General features: G+C 37.9%; 1 protein-coding gene across 12 annotated transcripts in view; it reads right to left on the bottom strand.

The window, feature by feature from the left end:
• VPS13B (vacuolar protein sorting 13 homolog B) overlaps positions 1 to 25,288 on the bottom strand; it is a 913,516-nt gene that overhangs the window by 807,486 nt on the left and 80,742 nt on the right. For all 12 annotated transcript variants that reach the window (XR_007772613.1, XM_050940452.1, XM_050940449.1 and 9 more), the window contains exons 4-7: positions 24,850 to 24,970; positions 13,509 to 13,676; positions 11,136 to 11,317; positions 3,765 to 3,939 (exon numbers count right to left, since the gene is read on the bottom strand). Coding sequence is in view for 11 of the 12 variants with exons in the window: in XM_050940452.1 (XP_050796409.1) it covers positions 3,765 to 3,939; positions 11,136 to 11,317; positions 13,509 to 13,676; positions 24,850 to 24,970 (646 nt within the window). In the remaining variant the exon portion in view is untranslated. The remainder of the gene's footprint in view (positions 1 to 3,764; positions 3,940 to 11,135; positions 11,318 to 13,508; positions 13,677 to 24,849; positions 24,971 to 25,288) is intronic.

Here is a 25,288-nt window from a genome sequence, read left to right as displayed (position 1 = left end):
GTTCTAAGTCAGCCATAAAAATGTTGGCATACTGTGGGGCCATGCGGGTACCCATAGCAGTGCCACTGACTTGAAGGTATATATTGTCCCCAAATGCAAAATAGTTGTGGGTGAGGACAAAGTAGCAAAGCAACATTCCACACAAAGATGGACTAAAAGCCTTCAGGAACAGTATCCCCAATAATGTCATGGCTAACCTGGTGGCTGAACTTTGCGACTTTGTCCTGCTAACAACAGTTCATCTTAATTAATTAACCTCTTAGAGTTGGTTGGGCAACTCCCACCTTTTCATGTTCTCTGCATATATCTCCCCATTATATGTTCCACTCTATGTGTCCGATGAAGTGGGATGTAGCCCACGAAAGCTTATGCTCAAATAAATGTTAGTCTTTAAGGTGACACATGTGCTCCTGTTCTTTTATCTTTTTTAAGAATTTGTTGGGTTGACGCAGTGCTAAAATTGGTCTGAAAGCTCTCTTCACTTTCTGGATTAGGAAATAGAAATGAAACCCTTTCCCTCTGTGACACTGTGGAACATCTTCTATTGTACCCTCTCTTAAGGACAGATTGCAGCTCCTGGAGCAGGAGCTCCTCATGAGAATGGCCTGAAGAGGAAAGGTGGGAGGGAGGGAGGCAGGAAGGGGTAGAAACAAATTGGAGGGTATACCCCACTTTCATAGTGTTTAAGACCCACTGGTCTGAAGTAATTTTGGACCAAGCACTGAGGAAGCGGGAAATACTTTGCAAATTTTTGAGGAGATAGGATCTGGAAACATGGAGACTGGTATGGAGTTCTTGACTGACCCACCAGAATGACTGTTTAGAAGGTGTCCAGGAGGACCAGGAGCTAGAACTGAAGAAGGAGGAGTGGGAGGTCTGTTCCTATAACCCAGGGATTTTTTATTCAGGTCTTGATGAAGGGGAAAAGCAGGACAATGCTGAGTCTGTGGAGTCTGATAGTGCTTTCTGACTAGGGTAGAGGCATACAAACCCAAGGACTTCAAGGTGGCCCTTGAGGCCTTAAGGCCAGGGAGCTTGATGTCTGTCTGCTCTGAGAACAGAGAAAGACCCTCAAAAGGCAAGTCCTGAATAATATTCTGGATTTCATAGGGTAGACCAGAAGACTGCAGCCATGAAGACCTCCACATGGAGACCACAGAATCCATAATCTTAGCTACCAAGTCTACCACATGCAGCCCAGCTTTCAGCCAAATTCTCACTACTAATCTGCCCTTGTTCACCAGGGAAGAGAACACCTGCCTATCATTCTCAGGGAGCAGACATCTGAATTTCTCCATAGAGCCCCACAAATTAAAATCAGAACATTTCAGCAGAATTCATTGGTTCGCAATTCTAAGCTACAATACCCCCAATACCAAATAAGTCACATTTCTTTGCCTCTTGATTTGGGGGTGGGAGCTTGAAGCCTCCAGTGATCCCTTTGTTAGCTGCTGCAACCACTAGCAACCCTGATGGAGGATGGGAGAACAGACAGCTAAACTCTTCATAGGGCAAATAATACTTGTGCTCCACATGCTTTGAGGTAGGAGGCAAGGAAGATCAGGTCTGCCATAGGGCCTTTATAGGCTCCAAAATCAACTCACTGATTGGCAGCGCACTCTAGAGGGACATGACATAGATAATACATCAATCAGGCGAAGAGAGGACTCTCTGACCTCCTTGACTTGAATCCCCAGTCTGAAGCACCCATCTAACAATTCCTGATAAGTCTCGTAGTTGTCAGGAGGGGGAGATGTTGCCTCCAAGGAAACCGTCTCATCCAGAGAGGACAAGGATGAACCCAAGACTAGAAGTAGTTGAACTTCTGCTGCAAGATGTTTGGCTGGCTCCTCCAGAACCTCTTCCTGATTGTCTGCATTGGGCCCAAAACCAGACACTGCAGGTGGGCAGCCTGGTGCAAGGACTCACTCGTCCTGGACAAGGACACTGAGGAGGAATGAGGAGGGGAGGATCTAGAAGTTGGGGGAAAATCCCAGTGGTTCCAAAAGGGCTACTGATAAGGGACCAGATCCCAATGACCTCCTCACCATGTTCCCACAGAAGCTCCCATTGTGGGTTCAACAGGGTACCCAGAGAGGAAGAATCTATGTGGGGAGCAGTGGGTGCTGCTCCAAGACTGACAGATATATGAACCCACCTCGGAGACCAATGAAGAAGAATCCCCTTCTGCAGACCACGGAGGGTCAATCCAAGTTGATTCCAGTGACTGGTGCCAAGAACCAAGCGAACGCTAGAGACACCATCGTTGCCAGCTTCCTCTTAGATGGCACAAATGGGTAGACTGTCCAGAAAGTAAGCAGCTGGTGCACGATGGGGTGCTGCACCACAGATGTTGGCACAGGGCGATTTAACAGTACCATGGGAGCTGATTCTTGTACCGTCAACAATACCAGCACCAACAAAGTAAACTCCTCGCTGCTGCAAATGCCTCCAGAGTACTCATCACCAAGATCATATCTGACTGATGCAGTGCTGCTGAAGTTAATAGTGCCATTTCTGGCAGAGGACTCGACAATGCCCATTCTGGCACTGCAGCTAACTGTGCAGTTTTAGGCACTGATTTGGAGGAGGGGTGATTAGATCTCAGTTGCCCTCTACTTGACTCCCTTTCCCTCTGCTTTGCAGACTTGGGGGATGGAGATCTTCCTCTGATCAGAGCCTCTCTGGAAGACTTATGCTTCTTTCTAGGCACAGGTGACAGTGACCAGTGCCGGGACTCTGACACTCTTGGAGGCAAACTTTTGACTGAAGCTGCAGCACTTGGCACAGAGACAGACCAGGACAGCTCTGAGGGTCATCTCAGCTCCACCTCCATTACCTGGAACTTCAGCCTAGCCTCCCTATCGCTCTTCACCCTATGCTTGAAGTCCTGGCAAATCTGGCACTGGCCCTTCACATGTGCCCCACTCAGGCATTTGTAACAAATGGTGTATGGGTCACTCACAGGCATAGGTTTTGAGCAAGAAGCACATGATTTAAAGCCCAGTGACCCACACATGACACGGTGTTGGCAATAGAAACTTGAAAAAAGGAAAAACTGTAAAAGCTTAACTTTTTTTAACCACTAAAACTAACTAACTACAACTAGACTATGTACATAAAGGCTTAGAGAAAACTGTTTTAGCAACGAAAGGGAGTTCCAACAACCGTTGCAGAAGGTCAGAGAAACAAAGAGGCTGTGGGCAGCTCTGCCTTTTATACCTGCACACAGTGGCACATAACAGCAGACGGCACTCAAGCCACCCACTGGGTATGGCTGATGGAAAAAGTTTCTGATGGCTATACACTGGGTACACAGACACCAAGAATGAAATTCACATGTGCAACCATTTGAACAAGAACAAGTGTTGACATTTCTATTCACAATAAAAAAAAAATACAGTTTCAAAGTCAAAACACAAAAACAAAATCAAAAAGTAATATTTTAATTAAATTAAAAAATATCAAAAACTATCTAACAACCCCAAGTCTCCTGCTACATTGGATGATCATCAAAATCCAAAATTTTGCCCAGAAAGAACAACCTCAGCTTAGCTAGGATCATCAAAATAGCTTTCTCAACATAACACAAATAATGTTAAGAGTATTACATACTTACATAGCACAATGTATTAGCTCTAACAGATTATAGATTGTCAAGACACTGTAATTGTATGTTGAACACACACATTTTTAAAAATCAGAAAATAAAACCCAATTTTTTTAAATATTATTTTTGATTGAGAAATAATAGTTATATGTACCTGAGATGTTTCCCAGTATATCTTTAGTATGACAAACCAGGTCTTCATTTTCTCCTTCTTTAAAGTTTCCCAATTCTCCATAGTAAAGAGCAATCCCAAGCTGCATTATGCGTATAAACATAGGGAGCTGCTGATCAGTGATGGAAAGCTTCAAACTTTCAACTAATGTATGAATCTACAGTATAAAAAATACAGAAACAAAGAAATCATATAATTTTGTCTTCACTAAAATCAAGTTTTAAAACGTAAGATATGATACATACTATATATAGGAACATTCTATTTTTTTCTCTTCAAAAACAATATCACAATATTATTATATCTTTAAGTCAAAAATATTCACACTTTGGAACCTAAATAAAAACAACATTTTATTGTATTAATGGCAGAGAGATTTGCATGAAAAATATTTTAATTTACATTTTTATAACAACTTGCGTTATAATAAAGGAGAGCATTCTAAACTAAAGTTTGGGGTGTCTGAAACTGATTGAACACATTTTGCTATGTAGGACAAAATGATCACAGCATTCCAGGGCTGTAAAAACTCTCGCAATAATGAGGAAAACACACCACTCTTCAGAAAGATGTAAGTCTGTTGTGTTTTGGAAGGTTTTGGGGAGGTTTTTTCTTTTTTTTTTTTTTTTTTGAAGTATTCTGAACTATTATATTTCAATATATTTGAAAGTTTGATCCTAGAAACATCAAGTTCCTAATTTCAATCTGTGAATGACAACTACTTATTCTAAAAAGGTGAAAGCAAAATGAGAACAAATTATATACTTTTATGCCTGATTATATCTATTAGGAAAAAAGGAAACCATCTAGAAGTCCAGAGAAGATAAGAGAATGGCTGAAGAGAGGTGACTGAAGGGAGATGTGTGATCAGTGGTTGGAATTAACAATCACTGGAAGCTGAAAAGAAAAAAATGCGTAGATGTATGAACTGTGAAGGGGGCTTGATTTACTAGAATCTGAAAAATTTTGGAAAGTGTCCTATGGAAAGCTGTTTAGCTCATCTATAACAGTCTTCAGACTTCACAGCTGGTGTACTCAACAAGCGGACAGCAGGCCAAATCTGGACCACCAGACACTTTTGAATGGACCCCAAAATCATCTTATTTATCATCATTATTGCTGTTTTTTAAAAATATTTCCTCTGGAGTCTGGGTCCTGACTACACCTTGAGACCTTGATAAAAAATAATTGGCTACCCTTGCTTTACAGTGTTGAAATCAGTAGGTGGCTGTTTCTCATTTCAACTTCTGTAAATCGAAAGTTGCTGATCAATACTGCAAATGGATGCTTGGCGTTTAATGATAACTAAGCATCAGAAGTTTATGAATTTATCTGTCAACATGCCTAAGGCTGAGGGAAGTGGTAGAAAAGAAGCAACTGCACTAATGAAAATAGACAATTTTTCAAAAGTAAAATATAAACATTGTTACATAGCAAGAAAGGAAAAGTCATGCCCATTTAAAAGTACTGAAAACTAGTTTCTTTGGGTTCTTCATGACTGAATATACCACAGCATGAAACTTTGCTGAAGCAGAAGAAAAGAACACTGATGTATATGACCCCACAAATGAGACATTTAATTGCTATTGTTATCAAAACATAGCCAGGTTGGTAATTTAAGTCTATGTTTCAAGGCTTCCAGCAACCCTTCAGCAGCATCATTCAAAATCAGTCTCCATTTGTTCCTGATACTCAAAAAAAAAATTTTTTTAAATCAATTGGTGATTATGCCATAAAAACAGAAGTTCTTCAAGATGACTCTGCATAGTCACACTTATGGGTAATGTGCTGACTGATACAGCAGTAGAATCTTCTCCAAACATTGCCTGTTAGAGCACATTTGAGCCCCCTCCTGCCCTTCCCTTCAGCATCCTCAAACGTTCTGAAAGTGGGGCTATATAAGGGGCCCTGCACCCTCTACCATCTCAGTTCCTGCTACCACCGGCCCAGAGAAACCAAGAGAGGATTCTAACAAAGATGGGGAAGACAGATGGGAAGAGTGAATATGCAGGGCCACCTCAAAAAACCTTTCTGGTTACAAGTAAATAACCTTCATTTCTTCAAGTGGCTCTTCATATTCCCACTTATGGGTACTTTGGCAAGCAGTACTGAAAAACACAGAAGGAAACAGAGCTCTAATTAAATGATGATTGAAGCACTGCTCTACTAAATCTAGCATCTGCTCTCGAAGCCAAATCCAAAGCAAATTTAGTAGATGTACAGACTGACTTCCAAAAAGCAGGTTTACAGATTTCCTGGGACACCCAGTCATCTTGAATTATGAAAGATTCCAGTTGAGCTCCCCATCATTTGATGCATCAGATGTTATCATGATCAACAGCAACGGGGACTGAACAGGATCCCCTCGAGAACATTAGTTCTGCTTATCCACTACATCAAAGAATCTAAAATGTTCTTAGGCATGGTGATTAACATGTGAAGGCTGTCCAGCTTGTAAACTAAGCCAACCAGCGCTTCATTGCCTCACTCTGAAATATGCAAATTGAGTAACGTAAGTAGTTGCTGCCATAAGATCCAAAAAGAAAAATCACATTCTGAGTTCAACAATGATGTATCTCAAAAGTCGATTGCACTATCTTCACAATGTTTTCCTCAGGGAGAAAAGCTCTTCCTACTACAGAGTCCAGGATAGAAGATCCATTTTATAGGGTCTAAGTGGAGTATAGATTTGACTTTTTAATATTCAGAAGCAATCATAAATCCGTAGGAAGGGAGATAGTAAACTGGATGTAGCCTAGCAGATATTTGTGTGAAGGAGACTTCAGCAGTCAACTGTCTAAATATGGGTAAACAGAAGTGTCCTGCCTTTTAAGATGCATTGCTAATATAGAAAGTAACATTGTAAAGACTCTTGGACTGTAGAAAGGCCAAAAAGCAGGACTTTGTACTGAAAACGTCCTTGTGCCACCACAAAACATAGGTACTTGTGATGATTTTGCAGATAGAAATATGGAAGTACACATTTTACATACAAAGTTGTAAACCAATCCATAATTGAAAGTAAGGGATTTATGGGGGCTATAATTCACATTCAAAAACGAAACTTCCAAACAAACCTGTTCAACTTCCTCAAATCTAAAACTGGTCAGAAACCCCCTCTTTTTTCCACACCAGCAAATATCTTGAATACAACTCTTGACCCCACAGACCCTAGGCTACCTCTTTCAGCATCTATTAGAAGCAATTTCTGAACTTCATCTGGAACCAATGAAGACAGAATATTTTAAGCACCTTAGCCTTACTAAACGAGGAAGTTAGAGCCAAAACAGGCCTCTTAGTCTTTGGATCTGATGATCTCCTGGAGGCAGACGACTTAACAGCAAAAGCTTCTTTAAGCAGGAACAGTTGCAGTCTATTCTGCCATTTCTTATGAGCTCTGAGTGTAAAAATCTGACAAACAGAACATCCAAAAGGAGAGTGGCCTTCTCCAAGGCTCTTAAGGCACCTAACAATGTCATCCGACACTGGGAAGATAGTTAGGCATAAAGCACACCTCTTATATCTGCTTTTTTTTTTACCTTTGGTTCTGTCATCATACAGAACCAAACCTAAAATTATATTAAACTAAGTATAACTAAAAACTCTCTAATTTAACTAACATTACAAACTACCAACAACAATTATCTAAAAAACCCAGCTCTGAAGGACCAGATTAGTTCACTTCTATCTGGCAGAAGCAGTTGGAAGGAAAACAGGCAGTAGAGAGTGCAACACCTCCTTATATAACATTGCCCTGAGAACATTCAAAGATGCTATGGGGAAGGGTAGACAAGTTAGGAGATTGCACATAAAGGGTAATATGCAGAACCACTTAAAGAAGAAACAATTGAAAGGCAAAATCCCAAGCTGGATAAAAAAAGTGGCTACATTCTTTTATAATCTTCAGTGTAGCACAAAATCAGCTATTATAATGAATTACATACCATCCTAGATATTTTCTGCCAGCCAGATTTAAACTCATAGATCTACTAAATAGAATAAAAAGGATCAATATTGACATTAATGCAATACATAGTTCATGAAATGTGAAAAGTGTCTTGATAATAGTCCCAAGTATCCACACAGGGCAAAATGCACTTCTGCATATTGCTATTGACCCGACATCTGAAAATAAAATCACAAACATAGTCCAAGATGCTCATGATGATATCCAAGAATGTAGAAAAATACAAGGAAAACTTTGCCATCCACACACGTAACCCTCTTTTCATTTTTCTTCTTCTTTTCTAGTGTTGAGCCAAAATATTTATTATGTTAATTACAGTTGCAGCTTTTACTTACTCTGAGTTGATTTGGAAACCTTCCTAGTCAAAGTGGCAGCATAGAGATTTGTGTGACTGCAAACAAGTAGTTATTTCAGCACACTAAAAGGAGTGCAGGATGTCAACCATGCTCAATAGTGGTTTTCAAGCTGATGTGGAAGGCTTCATTAATGGCAGACAGTCCGGCATGTACACACATACACTCTTAATTAGAAGCTGGACACTTCTGACCAATAAGTAGTGAGTTCTGTCAGGGGTACAAAACTGGCAGCCATTTTGAGCACCAGTCAGATCCAGTCCACTGCCAGGAGAAGACGGAGCTGCCAGTGGTAACCCAGACTGAATCAGTGGGTTGGATCTCAAAAGTTTCCTGTAATTTTACAGAAGCCAGTGGGATTGAAACCATAAAGGAGGAATCATAGAGTGGAAGTCCAATGTCTTTGTGAGTTTTTTTTGTTGTTTTTTTTTTCCAAAAAGAGATAATTTATGAATACACTAGTCCCCAGGTATACAAAAAAAAATTTTTGTTTTTAAGTAAATGGAACTCATGAAATGAAACAAACATTCCTAAAGACTGCACCCTCTATTTACCTACAGAACAAGTACAGTACGTGAAGCATTAATGCAAACTGACATCCTTCCTCTTACCTGTTCCAGGGGAACTGGCTATGGATTTGAGTTAATGTTACCGAGATAAGGCCCAGACCTTTCCACTCTCTAGCCTCTCTGCTAAGACAGTCAACTAGTTAGTGACAACTGCAGTAATGATGATTTGGGAGATAAATACACTTATCTACTAGAGGAAATGGTTGAAGCTATAAATTCATTTCACTTACAGCGAAGTTTAACATTTTTAAAGTTTTCATGAATGAATGCCAGCCATCCAGTGATCTGATTGGCTGGCACAGACTTCATTAGTATAAATTACAAGAGCACATTTAAAGAACACTTATATCCACTCAGAAACCTAACATTTAAAATAGTATATGTATTTTTAAAAGGTATTTTTTTCTATAACTGCTCTCCAACTAGAGCACGCACCCATCTTGTTTATAGCAATCAGAATGCAGCAAATTAATAATGATATATGAAGCAAATATTTCTCTACTGAATCAATAATTATAGCCCCAGTGTTTAAACGAATAGGAATCAAGCAGCATAAAAATAGTTTTAGAATAGTATAAAAGAACATTGACATGGAACATTACTATATGGCTTATTTCATTTACAACTGACAATTGACTTCAACATTTATCCAGCAACATAAAACCAAATGTTCTAATCTTTTATTGACATCTCTAAGGACAATGTACAAAGTGAAGATATTTTATCTGTAAATCACACACTGAAAATGAAAAACAATTGGTAACTAGGGACAATATCACCAAAAATCAACAAAATATGAATAGTCGGTAAGATGAGTCTTTGAACAATTGAAATATGTAAAAAGATGGGAATGACTGACCACCAACAGAGATAAACAGGTGGGTTTCATATAAATATAAATTTAATTACACTAACTTTGCTCCATGTACTCTGGCATGTGTTTTGTGGTAATCTAGGACCCATAAAAAAATGTTATGTAATAAAGTAAAATAAAGTAAAGAATTCATTATTAAAACAGCAGCGCCATTTGACACTATCCTGAAGACCGTGTCAATGTTTCCACTATAAATATCTGTTGTCAGAGGTTTATAATTCAGCCATTAAAAATTTGCTCCGTGTTAAAACTTGGCACAGAAGATCTCAAGTCTGTGACTGAATATTTTTCCAAAACTAAAAAGAATAACTTTGCTGATTTTAAGTGAAAAAATACAGGATTTTTAGCATGCAGTATTATTGCACATATGCACCAATTTTACTAGTACCACAAATGGTAAAAGCCTTAATATGTATGTCACAGCCAATCATATGATAAATCATTAATATCAGGACAGTCCATGTAAACTTTAAAATCATTGACCATTTAGTTTAAAAGATCCTAATATCCGTAAAGACTCAGCTTTTACGCATTTCTTAAAAAAAAAACCAAAAACACACACAAAATAAATGAATTTACAAAAAAAATTAACACAGGATTAACTGGTCCCATTGTGTATAAGTACTGTATAAATATAAGACCAGTGCACAATAGGATGTATTTTATGTACTAAGATACCTACATCTGATAGGAAAAATCACTAGAGTGTATCAGCAAAAATTAAATTAATGATCAGGAGAGGTGCAGATTGCCTGCTTTGCACATATGCTACTGGATGTTCACGTGTGCAAAACAAGCAAAAAAAAATACCATGCAGCATTTTACATGAATACATTTCTAGATATGCACTTAAAAATAGCAAGTATCTGTAAAGAGTTTTGGTATCTTCAGATCAATAGTGCTATGTAAGTGCAAAATACCATTTACAGAGCAGGTAGTAGCAAAAAGCTTCCCCCATACTATCCAACATACCTACAACATGAACTGAAGGAAGAGTCTTTAAAGGTGAAAAGGTAATTCAACCTCTGTGCCCATTCAAATGTTGATTTCTATGCTTTGACTATCAATAAACCTGTCATTTAGTACCAGATGTGTGTGGGCGTGATATTGGACACTTGCTTCTTAAGAACTGGACTTGGACCACTATTTTTTTACATCTAGATCACTGAACAGTCATTAGAATATATTAAGTTTTGCTTAATACCTATCTGTGTCTGGGTCAGATTTGAAAATGCTCTATGTCCCATTACTAATCTCCTAAATCATGCAGTCTCCAAACTTAACTGTAAGCTTCCCTTTTTCCCCTCTGTCTTCTCAAATCTTTATTCTGTGGTACAATTACAATCATTTTTTAAGCTCAAGCAAAAAGCTGCCTGGATTGAACAGGACTTTTCTTTCTTACAGCTGTTAGTATACATAATACATGCAGTCTATTAATAAACCAAGACACAAAAATTCCATAGTAGTTAATGTACTATGTTAGTGTTCATGTTCTTTCGTTTTTCTTATGAATGTCAAATTACACACTTACTGAAAAGTAGTTCATACATATGGCTCTGAGGAAACAAAAGAAAACACTTTGGTACCTACTTTGATAACAGATGGCATCTTGGAATTAAGGTTATCATAAGTAAAATGCAGACGAGTTTTGAAGGAACACTTGTAAAGGAGAGGGTCCTGGTAAAATTCAATTTTTCCACTAGCATTTCTCTTATCAAGACATACTGTGCAGTCAGAAAAATTAACCGCTTTCCTTAGTACCAGATCATTTGCTTTAAAAAGATAAGAAAAAATATTAAGACAGTTTAAAACAAAAAATAAGAAGCAAATACTTAATATACATAATATACTATTCTATGAGCAAACAATAATAATCAATAAAAAATAAATAGATTGACAGAAAAAGAGAAGAGACTGCCACTGTAGTTAACAGTGTTATCTTTTATTTAAGCTACCACAAATATTATCGGCTCACATGGCTAAAATAAAGAGCTTTAGCAAGAAAAATCATTTGCTAAGTAAGTATTTGGTAATATATTTATCTTTACAGCTTACTAAAATGTTTTGTATTTAAACACACATTTAAAGTGTGTGTTTTGCACTTTAAAAACAAAAACATTTCCACAAAGATAACGATCCCACCCACAATTAAAAACTATTGTCCCAAACACAGCAGATGCCTCAAATCCCTGAGGAATAATGATTATCCAGAAAAGAGGAGAGGAGGGGGAAGAGTGTTGATCTTGAAAGAAAGGGGAAGAAAGAAGTTAATAAATCTAAACAACATTACACTTCCAATAATGCACTCAAAGGTTACATTCAGTTTTACTGGGGGAGGGAGGGGAGACACGACAGCTGAAGCCAATAGTTAAAAATTAGGCAACAGAGAACATGGAAGTTTGTAACCAAAATACTCTCTCAATTTTCATATACTTTATTATAAATCTGCGAGGACAAAAAAATTCTTGCACTATCATTAACCAAAAACATATTAATTTTTCCTTATAGTCACAATTTTGCTAGAAATAACAGAGTTGCCGAAAACTCCCAAGATGCAAAATCACCTCACAAAAAGAGAAGTTTCTTTTTAAGATCTTGTATGGTCTTTACTGAGGAAAAAATATATACATTTTCCCATTTAAGAAGAATTTTATATCTTGCAGCCAAAGGCAGAACAGGGCGAGTCCCTCTTTTTCCTTCCTTGGCCCTTTTATCAATTGTCCTATGCCCCAGCCAAATGGATTATCCATTGAGACCCTTCCTCTTAGAAGAACTCTATCTAGGATGACTAGTCCAACTGAGAAGCCAAGACATATGGATCACTCTCCAGCCCCTGCTCTGCAATCCAATGACAGCTGAGAAGGGCAGCGTGCCTTAACTCGTTTTTCCATGCTGTGGTCAGTTTAACTTTTTATCAAAGAACCACAGAATATCAGGGTTGGAAGGGACCTCAGGAAGTCATCTAGTCCAACCCCTTGCTCCAAGCAGGACCAATCCCCAACTAAATCAATAGAATGCATATTTCAAAGATGGTCTTTTTTGTGAATTTGGTGATTATAAAAATGAGAACAATACAGGCTAGAGCTATGCACAGTGCAAATTTCCCAATTCACTTTGCACCTCAGTGCTCACCTTAAAAACACTCCTAGCTACTGTAGGCTATGCACAAGGATGAGACCAGCCCATTCATTTCTTTCCCCCTAGGAGAGTTTTGTCTATTTGATAACCCGCCAAAAATGCACATTTTCATCAGATAAAATCTTATCTTGCTATTTTGAAGCAAAATAAAATAAAATATTTTATCATCATCTTGGCTTCAGATATATTTTGTAATGTTATAATATTACCATAATTATTATAAATTTTAGCTAGAGAAGATTGTCCAGTCGTTAGAGTAATGGCACAATATGCAAGAGACTCACGTTCGATTCTCTGCTCTGCTACATATTTCTTTTGTGACCCTGGGCAAGTCTCTCTTATGCCTCAGTTCCTCATCTGTAAAATGAGGATAATAGGACTTCCCGGCCTCACAGGAGAATTGTGAAGATAAATAGATTAAATATTGTGAGGCACTCAGATACCAAGGTCCTGGAGAATACACACCCCACCCTAAAATGAACAGATAACTTGATATTTTCCCCTACTGATGTGTGATGCGGCATGTACTATTTCACTTAACTGATGTAATAACTGACGGTCTTTCTATCCCATAAAATACATTGCATGTGTTTGCATTTCCATTCAACCTACTTAATAGTCAACATATAAAATTACCATAATGTGGTCTGCAAGGTACAGGTAATGGAAAAAACAACAACTATGTTAAAAAAGAAAACTGAAAATATAATAGGAAGCAATTTCACTTCCAACACTTGGAAAGCTACTTGCATGAAATTTAAATTCTCATCTAAGGAATAAGAGCTCTAATACTATAGAATCTAAGACCCAAAAGTATCTACTCACCAGAGATGTCCATAAATGCACGATCCCAAAATTCATCCACTGTATAGCATTCTGCAGAAGTGATATTGACTGAGAGAACAATATCATCCTCCACATACTTTAATATGAGATTGTTGATCACAATGTTGACATTGTTGACAACACGCCTAATCAAACTCTGCACGTAACCTATCAAATGGAAACAAAAAGACAAAACAGAATGATTCTCAGAGTTCTCAGACGCTATGAGGAAGAGATGCTACTATTAATTTCTCCTCTCAAATTTGTTAATTACAAAAATATAAAACAAATTATTTCCAAGGTGAATCTATTCCCAGTCATCAGAATATCATTATCACACTAACCTTTCCCTAGCCAAAAGCCCAAGGACATAACTTCTTTAAAACTGCATTCAGTGCTACTGAGTGCATTAGCTTCCAGCAAGTGTGGCAGAGGAAACACAAAAACAAAAATTCTCATCTATTAGGATTTTAATGCAGTAGTAGGTGTTAGATTGTTATGTTGAAACCTGGTGGCAAAAATTAACCTTCAGATTTAATTTTTCAGGATAGTGCAAAATTTATTTTGGAGGGGGAGGGGCGCGGGGAGAGGAGAAGATCACAAAATACTGCTACTAAAAAATTTTATATGAACGTACAAAAATAACTATATTCAAAGAAAGACAGAAATGGACTTGGAAAGAATATACAAAGTTATTAGAATACTAGTTCAAATATACATGCCTTTACATATATTTTTCCCTCTGAATCCATTTACAAGAAGTCACAGAACATCATTCATCTTTCTTAGTACTTTTATTACTCAATTTAAATTTTAATGACCAATATATTCATGTGCTCCTCAGTAAGAACTCTGTTAGGTATAACAGAATCAATTTCTGTCAACAACTCACACAGTTAGCACCTGCAATAAAGCCTACTGGGAAGAAACCTATTTAAATTTGTTCAACCATAACATGGTTGGAAAAACTAACTCTTTTATGCTTTCCCAGTAGAGGGTAAAAATTCTCATCTGAACAATACAGGAAAGAAATGCAATCCTATCCATGGTGAAGTTTTTCCTGTATACAGAATATATTAAAAATGTGAATTAATTTATGCTGCTAAGAGAAAAGAAACAGATACAACTATTTAAAAATTATATTACTTGCACATCACTATATTTTAAGTTATTACCTACCCATATACCAATATAATATGTAAAAACACATGCATTATATATTATGGAGACAGTGATGGTCACTATAGTTTAAACTGATTGAAAAAAGGCAGTCAAACTTAGAACTTATTCCACTTATACAAAGTAAAATATTGCCTTTAGAAACTCATGTCACATATTAATGGGGTCTGATCTACTTTTTAAAGTGTTTTAGTGTTTAATCAGCTAAGTGAGAGGCATTTTAAAAAGGCCTTTTTGGAGGGTGGGAAGGGGAAAGGAGGGAAGAACCATACACAATCTTTAACAGTTCTTTGGGCAGCTTTCAAACAATGTTGTTAAAACAGAGCAAACTCAAACATACCATATGTACCAATAATAATGTCTCATGTATAGGGTACACATAGAATGTCATATTTGCACAATTAAATATTTATTTACATAACCTCCATAACTTCACTCACTAATGTCAAGACATTTGATGATAGGTGCCATTTTCTATGGACGGTGAAGGGATTCTTACTAAACAAGAGCAAAGGTAAGATGCTTTTAAACTGGGGCTGCAGATAGGATTTATAGGGCCTTCAACAAGCTGTCAAAGCAGGACTCTCTGTGACCCAGAACCATGCAGCAGCCTCACCCTTTGAAACGAAACATGTAGCATTCCTGCAACCCTATGCTTTGCTCCCAGAAAACTCATCTCCCCTTTGTTGTGCCTCCCATACCACCTCTATTGATAATGCCTCATCTCTTGCCCAGCTAGATACCCTTACTAAATTTCTTTTTTTTTTTAATACCACCTCACTGCCATGTCACAGAATACAAGTCTTGCCAACGTGCAAGAGACAGTCAACACTCAGGTCCCTGTTACAAGTTGGTACCATCTGCCCAGGATGGGGCATTATCACTGGGAGACAGATTGCCAACATTCACTTTAATAGAGCCTTCACATTCTCAGCAAAGAATCCTGTGGCACCTTATAGACTAACAGACGTTTTGGAGCATGAGCTTTCGTGGGTGAATACCCACTTCCTCAGATGCATGTAGTGGAAATTTCCAGGGGCAGGTATATATATGTGTGCTAGCAAGCAAGCTAGAGATAACGAGGTCAGTTCAATCAGGGAGGATGAGGCCCTGTTCTAGCAGTTGAGGTGCGAAAACCAAGAGAGGAGAAACTGGTTCTGTAGTTGCTGTCATCTTAATGTTGTGCAAAGGAAGCATAATCAGCCAAGTAGGTACATCTTCAAGATGCACTACTCCATCTGAGAGCTTCTCTAAGCTCCCCACACTGGATCTTTCAAAAGGAAAGTCAGTGGATCCATTCACAACAGAAAATTTCTGGCTGTTAGGAACTGAAACTTCCATCAGCTCAGGATTGAACAAAGACTGTGAATGGCTTGCCAACTACAGAACCAGTTTCTCCTCTCTTGGTTTTCACACCTCAACTGCTAGAACAGGGCCTCATCCTCCCTGATTGAACTGACCTCGTTATCTCTAGCTTGCTTGCTAGCATATATATACCTGCCCCTGGAAATTTCCACTACATGCATCTGAGGAAGTGGGTATTCACCCACGAAAGCTCATGCTCCAAAACATCTGTTAGTCTACAAGGTGCCACAGGATTCTTTGCTGCTTTTACAGATCCAGACTAACACGGCTACCCCTCTGATACTTCACATTCTCAGTGAGTTCAATTATCACATTAACGAGAGCTGATAATATTGCTTCTAATGTGGGGCTCCATTTCTTAATCCACTTTATTTAAGGTGGGATCTGCCCTCTGCACTAAATTCACAAAGAAAGATTATTTTGAATTTGAGGATAATTTCTCTTTATAGAAACTGATGGTGAACTAGTACTAAAACATCTCTTAGTGCTTAATCCCAAGGATTGTGTTTGGGAATTAATATGTCCATTGTTTTTGTAAATACAGAGTTAACACACTGAACACACAGATTAATCCCAGAGACTAAATTACAGCAAACTAAGGCCACTTTACTTCTGAATGACAGAATCTACGTCAGGGACTAATACACTTTAACTAATATGCTTTCATTAAACACATTTAATTAATTCATCTCAACTTTCTGAGTGTCCATGTGTTGACAAGGCCTCAGAGGAAATACTCCTGCTCTTTTCCCTCCCTACAGGATCATCACTGGCTGGTAAAAATGGATAATTTTGGCATTTAGTTAGGTGGGAGTTTGTTTTTAAACTTTTCCTGGAATAACAATTTAAAGACTTGAATTTGAAAATATTTACTTAATAAAAATTATTCCTTCATCAACTCATTTAACCTGTGCACGTGTTAATAACTGTTCATTTGCACTCCAGAAAACAAAAACAAAGTTTCAACACAAAAAAATCTATTTCAATATTGACTAATTGAAGTCCATTCCTAAATATAAAAATGAAGGAAAGCCTGAAGTTGGGGTCCTTTCACAAACTTTAGAACTACTTCCTCTTTCAGATACAATACTGCAGTCAGTAAGGTCTCATTTAAGTACAAATTCTGTAGGTATTGGCCACAACTCCATAGTTATGATCGAGGTGAATAAGACACCAAGATCAACCTTAACCCTGACCACACACACATTTCTCATATTATCATACATTAAAGTATAATTAGAAGTTTTTATATAAGATGTACTAGAATGCTATCTTAACATGTCTGTTTACTCCACATTAATGCAATATTTTGTATTAGAACATGAGATGTCTACATGTGAGAAATAATATCTGAAATAAAGTGATTTTTAAAGATTATGAAACAAGTAGAACTCAGGATTACGTTTTAAAATATTTTTATGAAGAGTTCTGTAATTTTTCCTCCTGTTTCATAAATTTTATGTTGTAATATACATTGAGAAAATATTTTATAATATATGCATCACTTTGGTGTAATACTATTTTACATAAATGTGTTTGAATACAAATATGAGAAAAGTTGTAAGGTTATAATTGTTAAGAACTAAGAGTACAGAAATGACCTAAGAAAGTTCAAAGCATATAAATATACCTAATTATATGTACTGAAAAATTAATTCAAATTTACTGTGGTCAGAGCTGAAGCTGCTATGTGAATTTTGATTTATTTGCACTTGCATAAGAAGGTATTGATTGAAATATTACGTATAAAATAGTAAGTGATTTCTAAGTTTGTGAAAGATCCTTGATTTAGGATTTCCTGTAGTTTTAGTGTGTGTCATTTAAGAATGGACATCAGCAACCATCCCTCCATGTTAATAGATCTGTATGCAATTTGACCAAAATTTCAGACAGCTGGAGATAGTTAGCATTAAAGTTGAGATTCAACTTCTATTCTAACTCTCCTTTTTCCAGTTTATCATACAAATTTTGGGCTGCAATTTTCTTTGTTTGATTTCATCCTAAAATGCGTGTGTGCTTTTTGGTCCACATTTGAGCAAAATGCATTAGCCATTTTCAAGTTATATAACTACAAATTCACATACTTCCCCTGTATACATTCTTATCAGATGATTTGTATTTGCATAATTCAAAATGGCTCAAACTGAAGTCTTAGCCATGTTTCAAAACAGTTATTTTACATATCCAAATGTGGTTTTAAGATTTCCCTGGAACATATTCAGAATCAACGGTATTCAATATCTGAGTTTTTTTTAAAGATTTCATATGAAAGGTTTACCACACAATGTGCAATGAATCTTTCATTATATTAAAAATATTTTGAACAAGCTTACCGCCCACATAATTATTTATTTTTAGACATTTCTATTATGCTATGATCTTGCCACTATCATGAGTGTATTAAAGCATAACAAATATGATATTAAGGAGGGGAAGTATTTCTTTGGAGATATGTGTAAGGAAACAAGATGGAATCCAGGAGGCCAAGTGAAAGTTGTCAATATTAAGCTGTGAAACTTAAAGTTCTCTAACCTTACATGACCTTTTCACTAACTGAATCTGCCCTTTTGCCCTACTGTCAACCAACTGCTTAAATCAACATGTAGAAGTATAAAACTTGCTGAAAAAAGCTTGTAATTGAAATTCAAAAGATGAGAAAGGGTGAAATGTACCAATTCATCCTTGATGATTAGAATATAGACTAAAAATATTTGTAGAATGATTTGCAGTATTATAAAGTGCTTGATTCCTACTTACATTAAGACCACTTTAAACTGCTCTGAAGGCGTAAAAGAAAAAGGTGGAAGTAAATTATACTTACATCCACATTAAAACCACATTAAATGATTAAAGCAGTGTGAAGTGGCCTCAGTGCAAATAGGAATCAGGCCCAAACATATTTAGACTTTTTTTAAAGTTGCAATGTGCACAGTACAAATATCAGTTAGACTATATTTTATGGTAAAAATTGAAATGGTCTGATTCTGATCTAACTTGCACTGTTTTCTTCTGATGTAACTTTAATACATTAAATGGAGTTACTCTTGATTTGCATCAAAGAAACAGAATCAGGTTCAGCATAACAAGTGAAATCCTTACCCTGTTAAAATCAATAGCAAAACTCCCATTGATTTCAGTATGCTCAGGATTTCACTCATATTTAAATATAAAATGAAGAGAGCTCTAACTTTTTTTTAATTCTGAAAACATTTAAAACAAAGCTTTTTTATTTCAAAGCCCGATATATCTTTAGTTGTATTGTTATATTTCAAAATAATGCAAAAAAGAGTTTGACACTTTTTCAATTCTCTGATTTATTCATCAGACTTACATAATGATCATTTAAATGTTTCATATATAATTCAGACACTTATGGCGAGAATATTGCCTTTCGACAGTTTCAACGCTATTCAGTCAGCTAAGTCTCCTGTAAGCTTTAGGTGAATTATAAAGATATGATAGACTAAAATATATTAAATTCCTAAATATGCGGGAAAATATTCACAACTGCATGCACTAAACTGTGGCAAAATTTATAAGAACCATGAGGCAATTCAGAGAGTAGAAAGCTTATAAATTTAATTTTTAAAATGTATATGGAATACAATTTCATTTTTTTTAAAAATACTGATTTCCTCTTTCCTAATATCTTAGTTATAGGGCATGTCTATATTTACAGCTAGATTGGCACTGCTGCAATTGATGAAGCGGTGTTGATTTAGCAGGTCTGGCGAAGACCAGCTAAGTTGATGACAGACACTCTCCCGTTGACTTCTGTACTCCAGCTCTCTGAGAAGTGCAAGGTAAGCTGGCGAGAGAGTGTCTCCTGTCGACACAGTGCGGTGTAGACACTGCTGTAAGTAGACACAAGTTACGTGGACTTCAGTTATGTAACTTACGTAACTGAAGTAGCGTAACGTAGGTCGACTTACAGCTGTAGTGTAGACCAGCCCACAATGATCCCATCTGTTCTCAGAGGTTATGGACCATACAGCAAGCAGCACTTACTGCAGGGATGTACTTCAGGTTTCTGCAATTTTGCTTCAGTAGGAATGTCTATTTTCCCTTCAGTCTCCACAAGGCAACTTTCTGGCACGATTTAGGCAATAGTTCAATTATTATTTTTCAGCACCCTCAAAAATCTGAATATGGCTTCACCACTGTGGCAGCAAAGGGTAGACAGAGTCCCCAGGTATCATAATTGGCACAGAAACAACAGTAGTGTTCCAGCTTTGTGGAGCGAATAGTATCCCCTCCACCTGTCCAAATGGAAATTCTTTAATATTCTGACTTCATAAGCCTTTCAAAGCCAGTCAGTTTTGACATCCGTGATGCTCTCTCTGTGATCCACCATAGTTTGCAAAACCACAAAATAGTAAGATTTTCTGCTGTAGAAAACTCTGATTGTGGGAATGAAAAGCTGGGAAACGAGTTCTATCAATAGTTTCCTGTACAGTTTTGGTGCAAAACAATTAAAGTTAAAAAAAAAACCCTCAAGTTGCTTTCTCTTTCATCAGTAATTACTTTGCTCAAATATAATGAGAAGGAAGAACTGGATCTCACAAACTAAACAGGATCAGTCTGGGTGAGTGTGATGCTTTCCAGGGCTAGGCAGGATTGTGAGGCATCTTGCTATCACCTGCCCTTAGTGTGAGGAAGCCTTAACTGTGCTTGCCAAGGAGCAGCTTGCCAACTCCACCAGCCACAGGCAATACAAGCATTCCCCTCTATGTCCCGCTGTCTCTTTACAGGTTAGCAATAGGCATACTCCACCTTGAGCTCGCCAAGCAATTCCCAGGAATGTTCAGCCCCTCTTGCACTCACAGTACTCACAGATTCACTGCTTCCAAAGAAACTGTACTCCTCAGCTTACCAGTTTCACCTCACCACTCGACTTAAAACACAACACTTAGATATGTTTATAGTGAAATCAAGTATAAGTTTATTTAATAAAATAAATTCAAGTAATAGCAAGTAGAAGTATTGGAAACAAATGGTTATATATACAGTAAAATAAATAGAAGCATTCTAAAAGCCTACACTTCAACTAGGTATTCTCATGTCTTGTAGAGTAATGCTGACCCAAAGTTCTTGCAGAGCTCTATAATGAGACTTGGCTGTGATCCTCCTTTCATCAGACAAGTACGTGGTCAGCTTGCCTCCCCCACTGAAGGACCCTGAGCATTTCCTTGTACCGTCAGATATACCCTAACAATCCTTTGTCATTAGTCATTAACAGGATACTGCCTGCTGTTTGTTTCATCCTGTGAATTTCTTCTCTTGTAGATTTCACAATATTTCAAATACACTGTGAAGGGTACAATATGCATGACCAGACAGGGAGGTAAGTGTATGTTACTTTCTGCCTGAAAGGAATATGGATGAGGCATGTCACCTCCTGCTGACCTGCCTTAACTCCAAGACCTTAACATAATTTTCAGTATAAATATATAACTCTTTAAATATTATCCACACATACATTTTACAATGATTACAATGACCCGTGGGCTACTGGCTCTCAGTAGAACCCTCACATGCCATGGTTCAGTGAACTATTATGCATATATCTAACCCAGAGCATTCCTGTAAAAACCCAGGCAGCCCCTGTGCCTCTCTCAGTTGCCACCATCACCACCACCATTCAAAGTGATCTGCTGACCCTGCAAAACTGTTTCTGCCAAACTGGTGATGCTTCCCTGCAAACTAACAGCCCTGAATTTTGTCCCACATGTGAAGATTGTGTGCTGAACTCTATCAAGCAGCACTTCCTTCCACTACATTATACTTGTTTCTGAGAAAATATTTGGGCCATTTGGACAGCTCATGTTGAATTGAGCGATTCCACCATTCTGGTTTGATGCTTGCTAAACACCAAAAGCAGCCTGTTTACAGTGGGAGATATGCTACTTTAATAAGAGTGAGATACAGTAACTCCTCACTTAAAGTCGTCCCGGTTAACATTGTTTCATTGTTACGTTGCTGATCAGTTAGGGAACATGCTCCTTTAAAGTTGTGCAATGCTCTCTTCTAACGTTGTTTGACAGTCGCCTGCTTTGTCCACTGCTTGTAGGATGAGCAGCCCGTTGCAGCTAGCTGATGGGGGCTTGGAACCAGGGTGGACCGGCAGCCCCACTATCAGCTCCCCGCTCTCTTAAGTTCCCTGTGCAGCAGCTGCCCAGCAGGCTAGCAATTGCAGCTGTCCCTTCCCCCACTGCCATGTGCTACTCCTGCCCTCTGCCTTGGAGCTGCTCTCCGAGACTCTTGCTTGCTGCGTGGAGGGGAGGGGAAGAAGAGGGCTAATGTCAGGGTGTCCCCCTCCCCCCTGCTCCTGCACCCCGCTTACCTCATCTTCCACAGAGCGGGAGGGGACATACGACAGGGCTCAGGATGGAGGGAGCTTGCTGCCAGCGGCTGCGTCTCAGCAAGCTGATCTAATTAACAAGGCAGCGTACTTAAAGGGGAAATGCGCATCTCTCTCTCACACACACACACACACACACACACACACAGTGTCTCTCTCTCTCTCTGTCTGCGATGCTGTCTCCCCTCCCTCCATTCCTGCTGCCTTGTAGAGTGTGAAAGTTAACCCTTGAGGGCTCAGCCAATTGTGTGTGTGTGTGTGTGTGTGTGTGTGTGTGTGTGTGTGTGTGGTCAGAACTTAACCCCCTCATTTACATTAATTCTTATCAGGAAATTGGATTCTCTTCTTATCGTTTCACTTAAAGTCACATTTTTCAGGAACATAACTACAATGTTAAGTCAGGAGTTACTGTATGTGGATTAAAGCCTACCTAGGACATGACATCTAAATCATAGAACAAGATACACAGTATTGGGATTCCTATGCTGCATATTATATGGAACATTTGAGTGACATGGAAGGTGACTGATGCTAGATGCATCAAAAAAACAAAACTGAACTTGACAGACTTTCAGAGCAGCTAAGTTCTCCATGGTCTATCCAAAGACATCAGTTCTTACTGATGCTCACTGGTAACAGTTCTAGTTGTTGAGCTTATCACACTGATATACTGAATGTCTGTCCCTTCACCACACCACTGAATGCATAGAGTGTGCCTGCAGACCCGAAGTAACAATGTACTGTCAGATCCACAAGAGCAAAGTAACTACTGAAGCACTAAGAGAAAAACATGATAACTGATAGCCACCAGGTGTTGATACTGACATGCCCAGTAACATGCTCACCTTGGGCAATTACAGGTCCCTGCCTGGAAAAGTGCATTTCATGATGCAATTGTTCTTGGAGGAATGGCCCTCTTTGGAGGGCCTACACTCCAGGAGATGCCTGTGTTCCAAAAAGCATGCATCCAGAGCACCTATATTCTGAAGATTCTCATAGAAACCAATATTCCAATGTGCCGAAACCATCACTGACGAACTGATGATTTCCCGCACAAGGCTTCTGTGGGTTGGGTCAGGACAACTAGGTCTCAGAACCTCATGATGTGGAGACAGGACACAATGAGCCAAGATGGACAAACTCTACTACCAACGAGCTGAAGTGCTGCCCGGGTATGAGATGTGTGCCAAAACTCCTGTATATCCGAGTCACTGAAGTTCCAGACTGCCTTCAACACCAATGTATCAAGGCAAACAAGTCAAAGCAGTCTTTAAACCCTTGGCTCTAACACAGGTGTCAATTTACCAAAGTGAGCCAAAACAACATATAATAGAATCATAGAAATATAGCACCGGAAGGGACCTCAAGAGATCATCCAGTCTATTTCTACACACGAAGGCAGGATTATCCTTGAGCTGTCTAGGCTTGTATCCCTTAATATATTCCCTAACACAAAGTGCTCTGCACACAAACTTTAATGTCCTCTCCCAAGGTCAGATTAATGAGACAACTATTAACTTGAGCCTTCTGCTGCTATGAAGAGGTAGAGAAAGGTCTAATAAATTCTGAAGGCCCAGAATAATAATGTTCAAGAAAACTCCTAAAAAACAGGAGTGCCCTAGACCTAGATCAAGAAGTTTGCCAGCAAGAAAAATACCACAAGGAAAACATCCAACGCTATGAACAGAAAGAGGATGATTTCTTAAATTTATATTCACACACACTGAAAACCTTGTAAGACAAAGAAGATAAAATATTGAGATAAGATTCTCAATGTTTATCATCCTGAACATACAGATGTACACTTCACATAAAAATAACTGTCTTCCATCTAAACACAAAGAGCGAAACATCACAGACAAAGCTACCATCCTCAGTTCAACTAGGCAGACACATACATAAAAGGCAAGCCAACGTCCTCAGGCTCAGCAGAGTCAAAACCTTCAGCAGAAAGCAAATGACTAGTGTGTCTACCAATGGACAGACAACTCAAGGATGAAGCAACCTCAGATATAATATTCTTAAAACTAGAGTAATGCCTCAAACTATTACATGAATCTGAGACTACAGGGTCATCAGCCAAAATTACTGGAAAAACTAGAGTGCGCTAGTCCTTGTGCAAAGGCCTATAAGGAATTATCAGGAAAAAATTTGTCTTTTCTTTTTTAAGTTCAAGTTTTATTTTAATTTAGTTGTGTTTTGAAATGCTGCTAGATCCTTTTGATCTCAGCATGATTTGCAGATGGTCGGCACTTCTGAAACATTAGGCTACTATTAGGTGCCTAAATATATTTAATGCACCTAACTTTAAGCACAGATTTGAAAATTTGGGCCCAAGTTAATAAACCTTTAACCTAGTTTATTTATAAAATTCATATAAAGCATACAAATAAACACAAATACAACCCAGTTCATGAAAGCTATGTTGTACATTACCTGGCGGTAAATCAGGATCAGAAGGAGCAGTTTGCTGGATTCTTCGTGATTTCACTGATGATTTTGCACTCTCTGTGGTACTGCGGTTTGTTGAACTGGAACCACTGCTTTCATGGTCTTCCTGGAAATCAAACAAATATTAATCTGAATTATTCAAAGAAGAAACAAATAACAGAAGAGCAGATGAATGTAAGGGATTTATGATTGCTAGATTTGATAAATATAATATTTTTGCCAGTATTGTTCCTAGCACCCTATAGTTTGTGATTAACCATAAATTATACAGTAATTTGGGATTAACTAGAAAGTAAAAAACAGATTATTTGAAATGCAAATAAAAAAGAGTATCAATCCAGTATTTGATTGGATTTGTTTTAGCAAAAGTCACACATTGTAGTGATGACCATAATTAGTTGCAATTCAGACAAAACATTCCTGA

Source organism: Gopherus flavomarginatus, chromosome 2 (genome assembly GCF_025201925.1).
Source record: "Gopherus flavomarginatus isolate rGopFla2 chromosome 2, rGopFla2.mat.asm, whole genome shotgun sequence".
NCBI lineage: Eukaryota > Metazoa > Chordata > Testudines > Testudinidae > Gopherus > Gopherus flavomarginatus.
The sequence above is the reverse complement of the archived record's forward strand: the minus strand, read 5'-3'. Positions and strand labels throughout refer to the sequence as shown.